This window comes from Martes martes, assembly GCF_963455335.1.
Source record: "Martes martes genome assembly, chromosome: 5".
NCBI lineage: Eukaryota > Metazoa > Chordata > Mammalia > Carnivora > Mustelidae > Martes > Martes martes.
This window is the reverse complement of record NC_137892.1, coordinates 116,638,072-116,651,332: the sequence shown is the minus strand read 5'-3', so window position 1 is coordinate 116,651,332 and position 13,261 is coordinate 116,638,072. Positions and strand designations below refer to the sequence as shown.

General features: G+C 43.4%; 1 protein-coding gene across 4 annotated transcripts in view; it reads right to left on the bottom strand.

Moving 5' to 3' along the window:
- The window catches only part of EBF1 (EBF transcription factor 1), a gene marked incomplete at its 5' end in the record, with an annotated part of 382,001 nt that extends 369,807 nt beyond the window's left edge, over positions 1 to 12,194 (bottom strand). For all 4 annotated transcript variants that reach the window (XM_080803881.1, XM_080803882.1, XM_080803883.1 and 1 more), the window contains 4 exons: positions 8,479 to 8,534; positions 9,168 to 9,231; positions 9,768 to 9,924; positions 12,061 to 12,194. In XM_080803881.1, coding sequence (XP_080660007.1) covers positions 8,479 to 8,534; positions 9,168 to 9,231; positions 9,768 to 9,924; positions 12,061 to 12,194 — 411 coding nt within the window. The remainder of the gene's footprint in view (positions 1 to 8,478; positions 8,535 to 9,167; positions 9,232 to 9,767; positions 9,925 to 12,060) is intronic.
- Positions 12,195 to 13,261: the final 1,067 nt, after the last annotated feature.

The following is a 13,261-nucleotide window of genomic DNA, read 5'->3' as shown; positions in this document are numbered from 1 at the left end:
AAATTTTCATCCACTAGTTTTAGCCTACACAGATGATTCTTTCCTGTATTCTTAAAAGACCTTTTCAAATACCCAAGAAGTTGCTTTATTCAAGAAAGTGTTTTGAGTAAATCGAAAACATTTTGAAAACCAAAAATTATGTCTGTCTGCTTTATTTATTGAGATCACTGCTGAAATCAAAGGAACACTGTAAGTAACAGATTAGGTCCCAAATATGGTGCTAAAAAATTCTAATCATGCATTTTTGTAATATCCTATTATCACTACATGTTTGGGACATTCTCTTAATATCCCTGATAACCTCTGTTTCAACTTCAGTTTTTTGTCATGCTAAATTAATACAAGTAATGTGGTAAATATATTCACAAATATTGGTAGGGTTTTCCTTCCTGTAAAAAGATAAGTGTTTTGTTTTGTTTTTGTTTGTTTAAGAGGAATGTGTATCAGTTACATCAGGTCTTCTCACTTCTTTCTAAGTGATATTATTTTTGTTGAGGCTGCTGGTTCCACCGAAATAAGTGGATCCACGATGATAGTCAATGAAAGATATGTCACAATGCAGATATTCTCACAACTCCCCTAAACAGGAGATGATCCAAGGATGCCCAAGGATCCCAAGCTTTTATCTTTAGTCACCACATATCATTTGTGGAAGGCCCAGGACCTCTGTAACAGATCTCTTCACCAAATGCCAAACTGCCACTTCGCTCAGGCAGCAGTCAAAAAGGAGACTCCTTCTCTAAATCAAGCACAGAAAAATAAAAGCATGAGTTTGGATTTGCTCAGAAATAGTTAGGAATTCTGGAGAGAAGTGGATGCCTAAATTTTCTGCTGTCCCTCTTTTTGAGGCCCCAACAGGACAATAATTTTTTGCCCATACACACAGAGAAAGAAGGGCTACTTCTGTGACTTCTAAAATAAAAGCAAGAGAAACCGGGAATCTTTTGACTCTCCTATGAAGTAGAACTAAAATCTGGGAGTATAGTAAGCTAGAACCTCAGTGTAACAGAATTGGCTCCAGAGTAGACCTTGGTCACAGGCAGATCTACCTCCAACCTCACCTACGCAGTATTTGTTACTGAAAAGCCTTCTTAAAACACACACACACACACACACACACACACACACAGTCACATAAAAGATATGGGCCAAGAAATCAACATTCCGTTGAAATCCAAAATGGGGAAATATGATAAAATTATTTTGCTGAATATCTCTGAAGAAGAGTGTCCACAATAAAACAGACTTTTTAAAAATGTCCCAAAGATCTCCGTCCAGCTTACATACACAACCGATGGCCTCACATCCGTTCTCTACCGTGCACATCTCATACACTCATCAAGATGGCTTCACAGTTCAGCAAACCCAGACTCGAAGCCTAAAAGGAAAGGGATCTTCTAACGCCACCTTAGAAGTTTCTGCTTTTCTTACTAATTTAAATATGGGCCTCTGTGCGTTGTGAATAAAGCTCCCTGAGACAGGATCAGCTGGGAGATCACAGAAGCATATAAACAGCATTGACTAGTTTAAGTGAAACCATTTTAATAGACAGCTGGTTTAGGGCCCAGACAATGGAACACCAAGAAGAAGGCTTATTTTCATCCTCCCTAGTAAATCATGCGTCTGCTCACTGTGAGGAAGGTAGTCTGCTGTGAGAGCGACAAAGACAACAGTGGCTTAAATAAATCAATGTGTTTATCAGGAGTAAGGACCGGAGGCCTGTTACAGACATGGGCAGGCGGGGGAGAGAAAACCTATAAAATACATTATTTAAATAAATGAATTGATGCCAAAGCAAGTTCAGGTTTTAACCTAAGAAATAAAAAATACAATATCAAGCATAAAACAATATGGACCTTAATTCTGCCAATGCCAATTATATCCCTGAAGGTGGCAGGAGTACTTGTGCAGGAAGAAAGCTAAAAGAATACACAGCCCTAATTTCATCTCAACTTTAAAAACCTGGTGAAATTGATAAAAAAAAAAGTTGTCACAACTTGACCTATGTGGACCAGACTTAGTTTCCTGATATACTACCCTCCCTTTCCTTAATGTCCTCTCCTCATAAGTGCAAAGAAAATATCAAAGTCTCTCCACTGATTATCAGATTGAGGGTTTTTTCCAGAAGAATTTTTTAGAATTAACAAAAATGAAGAAAAAAATAGGAATTCTTAAACTTACATACCCTCATGCAACAGCAGTACCTGAAGTTTTACTGTGAGAATAAAACGCCATCAATTTCAAATGCCCAATTATAAATCCACCTATACTGGTCTTCAAAAAGAAATAAATCAACCTATCAAGAAAATCTGCCTCAGTGACCGCTGTTTTAGATGGCATCTTGCACAGTGTGGTTCATCACTGCTTTTCTAAAATATCACTGGGTCTTAAAAGTTAATTGAAACTTACTATGGATGAAGACCACACAGAAAAGACGAAAAACACACAGCCGAACATGCACCAAGATCACACTTCAATAGGATGCCAAAGGAAATACAGAGAATTGAGCATGGCTTTTCTTTGTTTACTCTTCTAATAGTTTTAACTCTTTATGTTCTAAGCCAAAATAAAGAGGGCAAGGAAAATAGTTTTGACTTTGGGTCTTCAAAATCCGAAAGGGTGTTAGGAACAAATGTTTTCATTAGAAAACTTTTTGGTTTATAACCAAACAATAGGAAACTTGTCACCGGAAGGAAGGAAGGAAGGATGGACAGAACGGAGGGAGGGAGGGAGAGAGGGAAGAAGGAAAGAAGGAGACAGAGAAAAGGAGGGCAGGAGGGAGAGAGGGAAGGAAAAAAGAAAGAAAAAAGAGGGAAAGAAAGAGAAAAAGGAAAGAGAGATGGGTTATCCATAACTAACAAAAACTCCTCATTTTCCACTTAAGTAAAAGCAGTACCCTTGAAAATATGTTACTTCTTTTTCTACATACAAAATAAAGGCTAAACCTAATTTATCACCTTCAAGAATAAGTTCATGAATGTACAAAGTACCTCCTTCAACCAGAAGTAAAACGTCCTCTAATTACAGACTGTCAACAAGCCTTTGGTAGCAAATTACCAAGAATCGGAATGAATCAAAAAAATAATAATATGAACACCTACAATATCAATGTACTAGAATATTAATCACTGCATTCGACCACCAAGTTATATGCTTGTCATTAAAAAAAAAAAAAAAAAGTGCTAGCTTATGTGATTCCAGAAATTTCCAGTAGGTGAAGGAGCACTAGTTAAAAATTAACCTGTGCCAAAGAAAACCCTACAAATCTGACATTTCATAAACAATTGTGTCAAACAGCAATCCAACATTAATAGCGGGATAAAATAAAAAATTATTTTGCTTCAATTAGCTGCTGGGCTACTGGTGAACAAATTATAAAGATGTAATTTCAGCTTAGCAGCTAAGAAGGCCTGTTTTCAGAACTGAATTAGGAAAGTTGCAAAGGAATGATATCATATTCAGTATGCTGTTCAGTTACATCACAGCCCTGAATAAAAGGAGAACGTGTATCGAAAGCAGTTAGCTTTAGAGTACATCTTTAATGACTCAAAGAAACAAATTGCGTTATATTATTCAAGCACCAGGATAAAAACTGAACCACTCTAACAATCCCATATTGTACTTCTTTTTCTAACAGTAGTAAGAGATACTTCACTCATATGATAACTACATGTACATCTATATTAGTAGATACAGCTGGCTTTGTCAACCCGGTGGGACAATAATAATAATAATAAAATAATAAAAGCAGCTAATGTATTAAACACTTAATATGTGCCAGTCACTATTCTAAGCATTTTACATGTAGGAGTCCATTTAATTGTCACAAAAGAGCTTCAAGGTAGGTGTTATCATTATTTCCATTAGTTTGATTCCAAATGCTTACATGCTTTAATTACTCACTGAGACCAAATCATTCTTGCTCAACAACTATATAAACAATTCGCCAACATCCAAACACTCCTTCATTCCTCTCAGCAATGTAAGTCAAAACGTAAGAACAGACTAGTGGTGTAGTCATAGGAGTTCGATAAATGCATCACTACTAATATGTTCGTTTTTAATGCTGTTCAAACATTCACATGGAAACAGCTCTAGCGTAAATATCCCCGAACAAATGGCTGTATATTATCCAGGAGGGAGCAGTTGGACCGCCAGACTGGGGAAGTACTAGGCCATCTGGCTCCAGCAATCTCTCCAAAACCATCAGCTTTGTTTTCACCCCCAGACTCCAAACAACACATTTTCCACTGTGATGAGTTTACATTTTCCCAAACACAGGTCCTGATCATGCATAAAAATTCCAAACTTCTTCATTCCTCTATGTGCAAGGAAATTTAAATCACCTGCCTTTTTGACATGTTACCAAAGGAGAGAGAAAGCTGCTGAAATGTGGCTCCTGACTAGAAACTTGCCTTTTTTGTTTGTTTGTTTCCCCAAATATATGAAAGAGCCTTTCTGCTGGCCCGAGTGAATTCCTTTGGAACTTATTGATATACTAAAAATGTGTTTATCTACCAATGAAGAACCATGAACTGAAAGGGTTGTTAATCAAATCTACGTAGCTGTGGCAGGATATAATGAAACAATCAATAGGAAGAAATGTGCTAGCATCAATAACTTAAAGTACCAGGAACATCAAAACAAATATATAAAGAAGACTAGCTTGTAAGAGAAAGAGGACAGCATTTCTGATCATTGTACTTTGGGCCTCCCCACCCGCTAAGCTTGGACCTTTTTTGGGGGTCCCTTCACCATACCACCTACCTTCAAACCCATACATGACAAGGATTATGTGACTGTTATTTTTCCCTTTCCAAAAAAGAGCTTCTCTCTGCGGACAGGAGTATTTTGCTTTTGATAACTTTATGGAATTTGGTACCCTTTGAATTATAAAAATGTCACTTTTTTAAAAGCAAGATGGTAGGAGGGAAGGTAAGTTAAAGGCTTTTTTTTTTTAAACTATTTAATGTTAACTCACCAAAGCAATCACAGAACTTAATCATATTTCAAATACTACATGAAAGTCTGAAATGAGGCACATTAAACATCAGACCTCCCCCACTGGGTTCATTTGAGATTCTGCAGTAGATATTGTTTCTGAACTCAACAGCCATAAACTTCTAGGTCCTACAGGCCTTTCTGCATGCTCACTAATGGAATACCAAAAACAGCAATGACACAAAAACAACCTATTTTTAGTCCAGCTAAACTTGGTTTTGAACAACCCTTCCCAAAAGCAAGCCTCTCATTTTCTAGTTGGTGGACGAATTTCTTAAATATCATCATATCCCTTGTGTTTTATGAGAGAGGCATATGGATAAGGGGGCTCTCAGATCCTTCCACATTCGCTTGTAATAAAACTTCTCTTTCTTGTTTGAGTCCTAAATTAAGAGTCATTACCCAAAATAGTGTAATGAGACACTTTGAAAAGGTGTGAAATACTGTGTCATACCAATACATCTTGGTTGATTAAGTACATTTCTGTTTGATTTCAATGCTGCTAACTCCACCCAAGTTGAGGAACATCCTATGAAAACGGAGAGCGCACAGATAGTTTAGATTTTGCTTGCCAAAGATTCCCTTTGAGTTTTAACCCCAACTTCTGAGTCAAATATAAGACATCAAACCCATAAAGCTGCATCTCTGATATAAAAAAATGTTACAAACAGCTTAGAGAAAACACTTGAAAGGTGGCTAGGTATTCCCTCCAAAATATAAGATGTGATTAGAACGTATCACATCACTGATATTATCCTATTCTGTACTCTAAATCTCAAAATCCTGAGTCTATCTGGAAGAATTTCATGGAGGAAAAAAATTGTAATCATTTAATCAATCAGCTTATGTCAAGCCTTACTTCTGATTGAAGGGGTCACTGCATATGTAACAAAAATAAAAAATTTAAGAAGCTATAAATCAGACTTGGTAGTTAATTATCATAGAATAATCACAAGCTAGATGAGAATCTACTGTTTAACTCATTAAGACTAAAATATAATAATTATGTCACAAACAGGAAAAGTTATGTTTCTTCACACAGATCTGCTTTCTGAGGACTACTGTATTAACTATGTCTACAAGAATCTAACCTACTTCCTAAACTCTTTCAGCACACAATCAACAAACAAACAGATAATGGGCAGGGATTGCCTTTCAAAGTGAAACCTACACAGAGGCATTAGAAAATTACTAAGAAAGCAAATAGGTACGTCTCAAAAAACAACAACAACAAAAACCACACACATCTTCTCTTGATTATTTTTGGAATCAATTCAGTTAGTTACTTAAACCTTTCTCAGGTCACTCCCCACCAAAATATATAATTGCATACATTTATAATTTTAACTTTCAGTGAGATGTCAGATTATGGCAATTGACTTTCTCAAACCTGTTATTATTAAAAATAAACTGCATCTTGTTCTAGTCTCCCACACCCAACTGATAGAATTTCTAATACCATGCAGTCAACGAATGCCCTAAACTGTAGTTTTTCTTAAACTCTATGACCTTGTTAGTAAAATGATTTTTGATATATTGCTTTATAAAAATCAAAATTATTCCCCCACTATATGAGACTGTGTAAAGTCAGTTCATTTCATAATGAGAAAATCAGTTCTTGGTGGCACTTTTTCTTTAAGGGGTCTAAAAGTTTTGAAAGTAGTTAATCTCTTCAAACATGTCTTAATTTTGCACTCCTCACAACTGTTCCTTTCATAGTGCTGCCTATAATTTAATATTTAAGTGGCCAATGTTGCACAAGCAGATAAGCCTTACATTCTGGTTTGTGGGGATTTTTTTATGTTTTAAAAAGTAATTTCTAATAAAGATATATGTAATATGTATTACAGTTCATACTTTCCCCCTCCCCCTCTGCTCTTTTCTTTCCTCTGATGAGAATGGCAGGAAAAGGTATCTAGGGTATCAAAGACAATTTTTTAAAACAAAACTCCACTTAGGACATTTTTGTTTTGATACAGTAAAAAAAAAAAAAGTTACTGAAATCAGGCTTTTGTGTTTCTGTGTGATAGGGAAAAAAATTTTTTTACATAATACAATGTGTCCAAATGAAAGAGAATTATCCTATGTAATAATCAAAATGAGTAAAAAAAAAAAAAAAAAAAAAGACCAAGATTGGAAGTACAAATGTGCATTTACTCTGACTGATAAACCAAGAAATGAATCTTCAAGAAAGTCAAATATTTTAGGCAAATAACTTGAAATAGACCTCAGTAGGTATTTATTAATTATTTTTAAAACTATATTTCATACCCTCATGTTTTCTACTTGGTTCAAAATGAAATACAAGACTAACAATGAAAATCAACTATTACTGAAAGGTTCTTGCTGAATAGATTTCAAAATTTCCAAAATCTTCTGAATGTGCATTTTGTAGAACATATTTAAGCCATGCTTATCTAAAAATAATTTTTAAATATGCATGTATACCCTAATTTGAAAACTTCCAAGTCAGTATCTATGAAAGGAGATCACCCTCCTCATTTTAAAGAAAAACTATTTCTAAATTGCAATCAAGCAAATAAGTGTTACTCCTCTTACTAAATTGGTGGTTAGTACACAATGTATAACTTTGCTCTTTGTTCTAGTTTCTTTCCCCCACCCAATAAAGCTGGCTTCTTTTTTGTTACTAAGTCCTCCAACTACCTAACCAGCTACTTAATTCTGAAACTAAACTTTTTCTTAAAATTAAAAAAAAAAAAAAGGCTCCTGTGCCTCATTAAAACGTCAGGCCTCTTTTCTGATTCGGCTCATAATTGTATCTTTTAAACCATAACTCAACCTTAATGTACGCTGCTTGACACCCTCATGTTGGGGAGTTGAAGAAAATGCCGCCTATGTACCTTTAAGACCACAAGCTCACTCATGCTGCCTGGCTTTTTGCCAAATTTGGAGGCAAAAGCAGGAGGATTTTTGCAAAATACCCTCTAACAATTGTCGCTCCCTCTTCCAACAACACCACCACTACCACCTCCTTTTTAAAAAATCTCTGGTGTGGGTCATCTGCGCTCTCAGCTCATGTCACCATTCCTGAGTAAGATCCCTAGGCCCCCCACACCATTCCCTACCCTAGATCTCCCAGGAGTGGCTGGGAGGGTTCGGGTTTCACAAGTTCAGCCCACTCCACGCCAAGGTCCCTGGGCACCTTTTGCGCCCCCTGGGGCTCCTCGGCCGGGTCAAAGGAAGTTCAGCACTTACTCTCGCCTCTCAGCACCTGTAGTATTAATGCAAGAGGCCTGAGTCTTCCTTGGTGGGAAGGAGCCGTCGAGCCATCTTCCCCACGAGGTGGGCGCTAGGGTGTGTATCCGCACTGTAGGCTGCGCTAGAATGAGGTCTGAGGTCCGCCCTGGCGTAGAGAGTTTGAGCCCCAGACCCCGCGCTAAGGAGTAGCCAGCTTCTTGAGTTCCCCAAATTTCGAGGCCCTCGAGTCAACCCGCGGCGCGAAATTCAGAAACTTACTTGTTTGGTCATGGAGTCAATGAGGCGCACGTAGAAATCTTGCTCCGTCCTTATCCCTGGGGGAGAGGGGAAGGGGATGGGGGAAAGAAGGAAAATTAAGTGAGAGAGGAACTGCCGCAAAACAAACAAACAAACAAAAAACAAAGAATGGGGCTCCGAGGCTTATGCAACGCCTACTGTCCCAGAGAAGCACAGAAGGGACACCACCACCCCCACTTTCCCCAGTGTCCGGAGAGGGGCCAGTCCCCAAGAAACGGCCGCTGAGAATGTGGCAGGACCCCCCCCACCTGGCTTCTCTCCTTCTTGGAGGGAACCCCTCCGCGCGTTCTCCGGGAGCCATCAAGGCCACGGTTGCTCGAGCCCCCTGAACCCAAAGGACTTTGGGCCTAGAGCCGGAGCTAAGCCAAGAAAACAGGCTCTAGGAATGGGAGGAAGAAAGAAATTGGCCCTTTGAGGGCCGGGACTCTACACCTGACCCCAGGTGTGCTCGAGGCCGCTACGGCCGCCTTCCGGCTACTCAGGGCCTCCGCGGGTGAAACCTCCTCAGGCGAAACTTAGGAGAGGACCCGTCACCCCGAGGCCGGGGGACGACTCTGCGTGCTCAGGGCTCTGGTCCACCTGGATCTTCCCGCGCACCCTGCCTCACCCAGGGCCCCGGGGTGCCGGCGCGGAACAGACCGGAGCCTCACCATTGCTGTAGAGGAGCTGGAGCCGGTAGTGAATCCCGTTATTGGTCTTTTCGCTGTTGGCTTCCTGGGTTGCGGCAGGACGCAAAGACACAAGAGACGCAGGAAAGAGGTCGGCGTGAGCGAGTGGACCCACTTCGAGGCAACTTTCCCGAAGACGGGACCCCCGGCCGGAAACCGGACGGGCCCGGGAGCAGCAGAAATTGCGGCCAACTGTGATCCCTCTGCCGCCCTCCCGACCCTTACTGCTCCCTCTTCCCTTCCAGAAAATTCCGTGGGGCCTGGGGGCTCGGGCCTGGGTCTGCAGAGGCAGGAGCCGCGCGTGGTCGCGCGGTCGAGGGCGGGTTCATCCCCGGCGCCCTTCACTCTGGAGTGCGAAGCCGGGCTCGCCTCTCTCCAGCTCTGGAGCCCCACGCGAACTTTTTTTGGAGCAGAACCTCACGGATGAGGAGCCCGGGTTCGCCCAGGACGGGAAGTGGCTTGGGGGGACCCCGCTCAGGAGCGTGTTACGGAAGCTTTGCACTCGCCGAGGAGCGCGCCTCCCGAAGCGGCTGGGCCTGCTCCCCGGCCAGGGCGAGGGGCAGCGGCGCTGCGCCCACTTACTTTTTCCTTCTCCACGAACCCCACAAAGGCTGTCCTCTCGATCTCCACGGGCTGGCCCTGTCTGTCGTAGAGGGCCAGGACGAAGTGGAAGAAGTTGGATTTCCGCAGATTGGAAGGCGGCTGCTTCTCAAAGTGAGCCCGGGCCAGACCCACCCCGCTGCGGCCAAAGACGCAGAGTTAGACGGCTAAGCTGGACACCGACGCGCGACCCTTTGTCACCCCTTACACACGCGAGAACCCTCACACATCAACCTCCTCTACCCCCAGAACACCCAGTGGGCGCCCTACACGCCCCCTCCGGCGCCCGGAGCCCACCCGGCGGCGGGACATGCGTGTTCTCGCGTGTCCAATCCACAGGGCGCGCCCCCCGAACTCGCGGAAGAGCCCTGAAAAGTTTTGTTTGGATTTTGCGCAGGAGATAAAACCCTGCAGGCATTTACTCCGACCTGACACGCGCTGCGTGGGAAGAAAGAAAAGTGGAGGTGGATGCGGCGAACCCGCGTTCGAGGAATACAGCTGGTCGTTTACAATTTGGAGGGAGGAAAGCAAGGGAATTGGTCCCCGCCACCCCCACGAATCTCCTGCCTCAGCTTCGAGGGCAGGTGAGGATGGATGAGGAACAGGCTCAGCTTCTGGAAGCCGAAGCCATCCTCCAGGAAACGTCAAGTGCCCCAGCCAAGCGCGCGCGCTCGGCCTCGGGAAACCGCATGCCCCCTCCCCAAATAAAGCAAGTGAGAAAAAGGATCTGAGGGTAGGGGACTCAGAGCTGTCAGGGGTGGTCGCTGTGGAACATGGAACTGGGGTGTTTTGTTTTTTTTTTTTTTAAAGACCTGTTCTGACAAAGTTTCGCCGCTCCACAGAAACCCTCACACTCATTCCAGAAATCCTACGGACCAGGGGTGCCGACTGAGCGCGCCCGCGGGGGAACTGGAGGCTCGGGTGCCAGGGGCGCCGGCAGGCCACTAACAACCCGACCTGCCCAACACAAGGGCGCGCTCACACACACACACACACACACACACGCACACACGCGCACACGCGCACATACACACACACTCTTTCGCTTCCAGCCAGTTACCCAACTCACTCTCACTACTAACCACCCCCATCCTCGTACTCAGCGGGGATGGGAACCGTGTTGCAGACACTTGTCCCCTGCCCGGAGAAGATGAGGATGAGGTAATTAGTCATCTTCCTTTTTCCCCTTCCGCCCTCTCAGAGTCCTATAGGGCTAGTGGCCACCAGATCTCCTACTCCCCCAAGCCCAGCTGGTGGTCTGGAAAAAAAAAGACCATTTCTCACTTGGGACTAGGAGTCCCCGGAAAGGGTGATAAGAGTGCCCAGAAAAGTTCCCCCACGTCAATCTCCAAGGGCAGTGCCTCCAGGCCTCACAGTCTAACATCTCAGGAACTGAGTGGGAGAGGGGCTGTAAGGGACCATGGTGACAGAGGGTGAGGAAGCCTTTTCGGAGATGTCAGAATTAAAGTTGGGAGTTGCTGTTCTACCGGTGGAACAAGAAAAACTGAAAGGTAGAGAAAGAGGGACAGAGAACCAGACTAGAGAATTAAGAGAAGGTTCTGGGGAGGAGTGGGGAGATAAACGAAGAGAGAAAGGGAGGTAAGGGAAAGGGTAGAGAGGAGGGAGGAGTGAAGAAAGAAGGGGAAGAAGGAAAGAATGAAGAAAGCCAGGATAGAAAGAGGAAAGAGAGGGAAGGAAGGAAAGGAAAAGAGAAAAGGAAGAGAAGTAAAGAAGGAAGAAAAAAGGGAAGGAAAAAGGAAGGAGGAGGAAGGAAGGAAAGAAAGAAGAGGAAGGGAGGGAAAGAAAGGAGAGAAGGAAAAAAAGTTTAGAAAGGAGGGAAGAAAGAAAAAAGGAAGGAAAGAAAGGAAGGAAAGATAGAAAAAAGAAAAGAAAGGAAGAGAAAAGAAGGAAGGAAAGTAAGAAAAAAGAAAGAGAAGACTGCCAGCGGGAAAGAAAGAGCAATCACATAAAAACACAGATATCCAACATCGTGCTGGTGAGACGCCTCTTCTGGCTTAAAACGAAATGAAAACAGTCACAGGCGAAGCAGGGGAAAGTGCCGGCAAAGCGTGGGCTCCTCGCAGGCAGCTCCGGGCTCTCTCCGGCCGCAGGCGACCAAGGCAGCGCGGCCAGGGAGCGCGGAGACCCGGAGGCGAGCCGAGCGGAGCGGCGGACTCTCCAGCACCGCCCGGCCCCGCAGCGGCCGCCGCCACCGCTTCCCGGCTCTTCTGCTTGCGGCTCGCCTCCCCGGCCGCGGTCCCCGAGCGGTACCCACCTCTGCGCCGCCGTGTTGGCGTCCAGCACCCCGGCGCCCTGCATCCACGTCCGCACCGCGTTCATGCCGCTGCCCAGCGGCTCTTCCTTCATGCTGCTTCCACTCCGTTGGATGCTTTCCTGAATCCCAAACATGAAAACAACCTTTTCTTGTGGAAAATCTCCTCCCCCTTGAAAATATTGAAAAAAAAAAAAAAAAAAAAGAGGAAAGAAAAACGCCAGCCAGAGATTTTTTTTTTTTTTTTTGAGACGATGAACTCGTGCTGGAAGATCAAGGCGGGCTGGAAAGCAAATTTTTAAAAAAAAAATGTAAACCTTCGCTCAAAACTGAGCGATAACCAAAAAAAAAAAAAAAAAAAAAAAAAGGAGAGAAAAAAAAAAAAAAGAAGGGAAAATCCAACGAAAAGACCAAAATAAAAAAATAGAGATGTATGCTTGGCTGTTGGGGGTTGTTTGGTTGGTTAATTTTTGGTTTGGGTGCTTTTTTTTTTTTTTTTTTTTTGCTTTTTTTTTTTTTTTTGCTTTTTTTTTTTGCTTTTTTTTTTTTTTTTTTTGTAATGATCACAGGCCGGTGGAGGACAGGAGGGGCTGGAGTTTCCTTTTGTAGAGGTACCCTTCACTTGAAGAAGCAGGAAGAAAAAAAAAAGCCCTGATGGCAATTTAAGAAACAATAGACTCAACTCGCGCTGCCGGCTTTGCTACTTGAAGTGTCATTTTCCACAACCAGGCAAGTTTTTTCCTCTCTCTCTCTCTCTCTCTCTCTCTCTTTTTTTCCTCCTTCTCTCCCAACCAAAGATGTTTCTTTCCTTTCAGTGCGTATAGATGAGGAGGACGCTGGTTGCCGTAGACAGATACACCAGAGAGGCAGAGTGGGGTGGGGGGAAGGGGGAGAGAGGGAAAGAGGAAGGGGGGGAGGGAAAGACAGAGAGAGAGAGAGAAAGAGAGAGAGGAGAGGGAGAAAGAGAGAGGGGTGGACCCTGCTGGATGGAGATTCTGTTTTCTCCTTGCTAAAATAGAAGTGATTTGCAGGCTTTCCCTATGGAATCCAGTTTGACTCTCCCCAGAGCTAAACACAGGCACACTAACCCCAAAGGGAGGAGGCGGGGCTCGCGCCTCACAGGCCTGCCCCTTCATTTGCATAACGTCATCCTTCCGCCTCGCTGCAGCCAATCGTGGCTCAAAGAGCCTGCTGGCTCGCCGCG